We start from the raw sequence: 4,194 nt of genomic DNA, 5'->3' as shown, positions 1-4,194 counted from the left end.
ACACCCCCTCTGGCTGCACACACAAACCCAGCCTGCAGACAGGCCAGGAGCCCTTCCTAAGCTGTAGCCGCTTTGTTGGCATTAGCTGGTTAAAATTAATGTAGTTAGAAATCATTACTGTATGTACTCAGAAACAATTTTTGGCTGCTTCTAAAAGACCTAACTAGAACTGCGTTAGCAACATAAACATCCAGTTCAGACAAATTGCTGCGAAAACTTTGTATTGAAAATTTTCAGCTCCTTTCAATAGTACATCAGCTTCTTCGCTCCAACATACAGATGCGCAGCCATCCTACACACTTGTAATTGGTCCTGGAGTAGGCCTTAATATATTATTCCCATACAGCCATATCACCAATTTTAGCACGAACAGAAATGAAAGCAAGTAATGGATATGTATTAAAAACCTTCTACCTCCCGGACAGAGCTATAGCTACCTACATAACGCAAGGGCTGGGTTTTTCCACTCCTGTAGATTGGCAGCCTTCTGTATCTCACAATCTAGGTAAACATCCCTTGGAGGTAAGAAGTGTTCACAAGTTTAGGTTAACGTGGGCAAATAATGGGAGTTACAGGCCAACTGCAAAACATGCACAGCAAAGATGATCTGAACAATAACTCTGCTCTGTGTGGAGTGGACCAGCAAATCAACGCTGACTGATTAAAAGCAGTTTCATCAGAACACAATTCCATAGGAATTCTGGCTGCGTAGATGGTGGAGGGAGATGCTGACGAAGCAAGTGCCCGTCCAGGACAATCACTGCTGCGAGTTCTGTTGTAGCATATTTTGCAGGGTTTTGTGGTTTTGCAGAGCAGCTAACACGTCCTCGTAGAGAGTGTTCACGCTGATGCACAGAGGTTGATGTTGCAGCTCTGTCAGCTTGCAGGCGGCCAAAGTACAGAGGACACACAGCAGCACAAAGAGCAGGACCCTCAGCACTGACCGCGACCAGGAGTGCTTGTGCCGGGGTGGCTGAGGGGGACGAGAACTGGAGGCGGGCTCTGTAACGAGAACATTTACAAGACAGAGAAGGCGAGGAATTAATTAAATATCTTTAACAGTTTACATTCAGAAACAAGCTGTTCAGGTAAAATAGTTTAGCCTGTGCTGCAGTTGTCTTTTGTCATGAATTTTCATCACTTAACTCTGGTTAATAAATAGATGCACAGGACCTACCTGTTTAGGAGGAAAAGTTTTAGATTTAGTTTCATGGGCAGCAGTGAAGAGGGTGTAAAGCACCTCTGTGTTGCACAAGACCTGTTTTTGCACATATAGTTCAGTACATTTAAAAAGAAATGAGTGGAGGGAAGTTCTCCGTAGGAGCAGCTGAAGAACTTTCTGAATCTTATAGCTCAGCAGGGAACACAGATGAAGGGGAAAAGGGCACAGCAGTAGATCTTCTTAGAAGTCCTACAGATTTCCCCGACTCATCCCCTATTTGGGGGCATCAAAATGAGATGAAGATGAAATCTGATGCAATCCCACCCACAATGGATACTACTTACTTCGGGTCTGCACATTTTCTTTTTTAGTTTTCTTTTCCATCTCCTGTTTTGCAGCTTTCTGAGCATCATACTCCCGTCTTCTGCGTTCCTTTTCTTCTGCCTTCTCTCGCTTCCTCAGTTCCCTCTCTTGAGCCTCCTTTGCTCGCTGTTCTGCTTCACGCTTCTTCTCCATTTCTGGGAATTAATAGGAAGTTTTTTTCCTTTTATGTAAAGGGTTGTCACTGCCTTCTTCCTTATTACCTGCTTATCTGTTCCCAGTTGGAATGAGGAAACAAATCAAATAACTATGCCCTTTTTTTTTTTTTTTTAAATATCACATACCTTGCATTTTGCTCCCTCAGAATTAGGCTTCCCTTAAAGTAAATCCTGTGCTCTTCTTTTATATTTTTTATAGGTAACCTATAGCGCATTCCATCTAGAGATCTAACTATTATTCAGGCAAGAAATCGCATAGTTATCCCCTACTATCTTTCTCCCTCCAGCCTTTCTACCCTACTACTCCCAGAGTCCTCAGGATTTTGATAGTTACAAGTATTTGTTAGATGGCAATTTGTTAGATGGCAATTAGTATGTTTGGGTGTGTTAAGAGAGATCAAGAACAGTCCTCAGCAGACAGCACGTGAGGGCTTTTTGTGCTTACCTCGCTCTGCTTGGAGCTTCCGTTGCCGTTGTCGATCCTGCTCAGACTGGATCGCTTTCATGTGCTGCAGTACCTTCAAGGTCCAAGAAAACAACCTGAGGTCTCTGCAGTAGGCTCGTTGTGCAGTCAGTTCAAAACAGAACAGCTGGAGCGTAGCTGAGCGTAGCTGGGGCTGTCCACCAACCCTGACTTACCTCTACAGGTATGGCTCTGAAGAGAGCCGCACCTTCCCACGTGAATCTTTGCAGCTAAGAAACAGATCTTTCCGTTAAAAAACAAATGTGCCAAACTGGTGCTAGCTGATACAGAGGATCACAGAACACTTCTATTTATGTGAGCCTATAGTTTGCCAGAGCTTCTACAGAGATTTTTGTACTCTGGACTATAAGCCTAGATATGGATTATTTTGTCTGATTATGCCTCCACTTTCTTGGCAACCAGCATTTAGTCCTCTCTTAACTCCAGTAATGGGAGAGAATCCTACTCAGCCCAGTGTTTGCTCTCTACTGGCACAGAAGCAGTGAAGTCAGTGCGGTGAACCTGCACCTCGCTGGCTGAAGAAACTTCAGATTGCTGCAGCAGCCACCCAGCTTGCTAAGCAAAAAAGAGGAAGAACTATCACCAATACAGGGACATACGAAAAAAAAGAATAAAAGCAGATTCCTTACCTTGACAGCAGCCTGTTTACACTGCTTCTCATCCAGACAGTCTCCTGCTACTTTAGCTAGGACAGGATCAAGGGGATTGTCCTTCAGATCGAGCCACTTCAGGTTCTGCAGAAAGGAACAATAAAGGGGAGGCTGTAAGAGCACAGTAGTCTTGCGAGTATTTAAGAGATCCAAAGCAGAAGCAAAGAACTACTTAGTTTTTACATGAATGAAACAGGTACGGAAAACAAGCAGAGAACTTGAGCAGAGGTGTTTTCAATAGATGCGAGATAATTTCCACTAAGCTGTGGTGCAGAGCCAGCTGAATTTTGTAATGGGTAGTCAGCAGGATGGATGCTTTACCAGAGAAATCAACTTGAGAAGGATCACAAGACCCTGGGCTGCATCCCAAAGGTTTACGTAACTGCCCAGCAAACAGTTTTACCTTGAGCTGTGCAAAGCTGACTGGCAGGGTGACTAAACGGTTGTTCAGAAGGTCCAGGTGCTGCAGATTGACCAGGCGGCCAAAGTCCAAGGGCAGCTGTTGAAGCCGATTTTTACTCAAATCCAGTTTCACCAGATGCATCAAACTGCAGAAGTCTGACTACAACCCAAACACAAACAAAACACAGAAAAATCTTGTCAGCACCTTTATGAAGGAACCTCAGCGGGGGGAGTACGTGGAGATACCCTGCACCTTACGTAAGCCACAAATCCTTAACTTACTACAGAACTGTGATGGAGGAAAATCACTCTCCTCCTTTGCCTTGGAAGATGGAGGTGGAAAACAGTGGGATAGATAAGACAGACAGATTGACAAGGTGATGTATGGCAATACAACAGAAATAAACCCGAGTCTCCACTGCTGATGCAACTGGTCTGTATTCACACGGGGATCCTCTGGCAGGAAGATACTGCAATCTTCACGCAGTGCAAACCTTTCTTTCTCCTGCCTCAGCCAAAACCACCCACCAGTACTGACCCACCACTGACAGCAGAGTCATTCAGCCACCCCAGGATGAGGAAAGTGCCAGTTCCAAACCTCCTGGTGAACCTTTACTGAGGCACTAGTTATCTTTTCTAAATATTCCCCAGCAGACTCATCCCCACTAAGGCTCTCTAGCACCTTACCGGCAAGGAAATGAGATTGTTACAGGACAAATCCAATACAGTAGCTTTTTGAAGAGCTGCCTGAAAGAGAAACAAAGCACTAAATCAACATTGCAGTACACCCATACCCTTCTGACACCTGCTAGTTTTGCTTCAGCCTCTGCAGTTTCTCCCGCGTCAGTCTGTCCATCCCCCCGCGGCTGCCTCCGAGGTCACGTCATATCTTGATTGATTTCTGGGTCTAAAGGCAGTACTTATCTTGAAATAGATGTGACCAGTGGCAGCTGCTCG

At 44.9% G+C, this 4,194-nt stretch overlaps 1 protein-coding gene across 1 annotated transcript; it reads right to left on the bottom strand.

Moving 5' to 3' along the window:
- Nucleotides 1-204: 204 nt before the first annotated feature.
- On the bottom strand, nt 205-3,984 carry LRRC59 (leucine rich repeat containing 59; the record flags this gene model as incomplete). Its single annotated transcript, XM_009578122.1, has 6 exons — nt 205-1,002; nt 1,507-1,680; nt 2,147-2,219; nt 2,815-2,919; nt 3,239-3,397; nt 3,925-3,984. Coding segments are annotated over 6 exons (816 nt in total), but the record flags the coding sequence as incomplete, so codon positions are not given.
- Between the last annotated feature and the right edge of the window lie 210 nt (nt 3,985-4,194).

The sequence above is a fragment of the Fulmarus glacialis genome, unplaced genomic scaffold (genome assembly GCF_000690835.1).
Source record: "Fulmarus glacialis isolate BGI_N327 unplaced genomic scaffold, ASM69083v1 scaffold45425, whole genome shotgun sequence".
NCBI classification, from domain to species: Eukaryota; Metazoa; Chordata; class Aves; order Procellariiformes; family Procellariidae; genus Fulmarus; species Fulmarus glacialis.
Note: the sequence above shows the minus strand (reverse complement) of the source record. Positions and strands in the feature narration are given on the sequence as shown.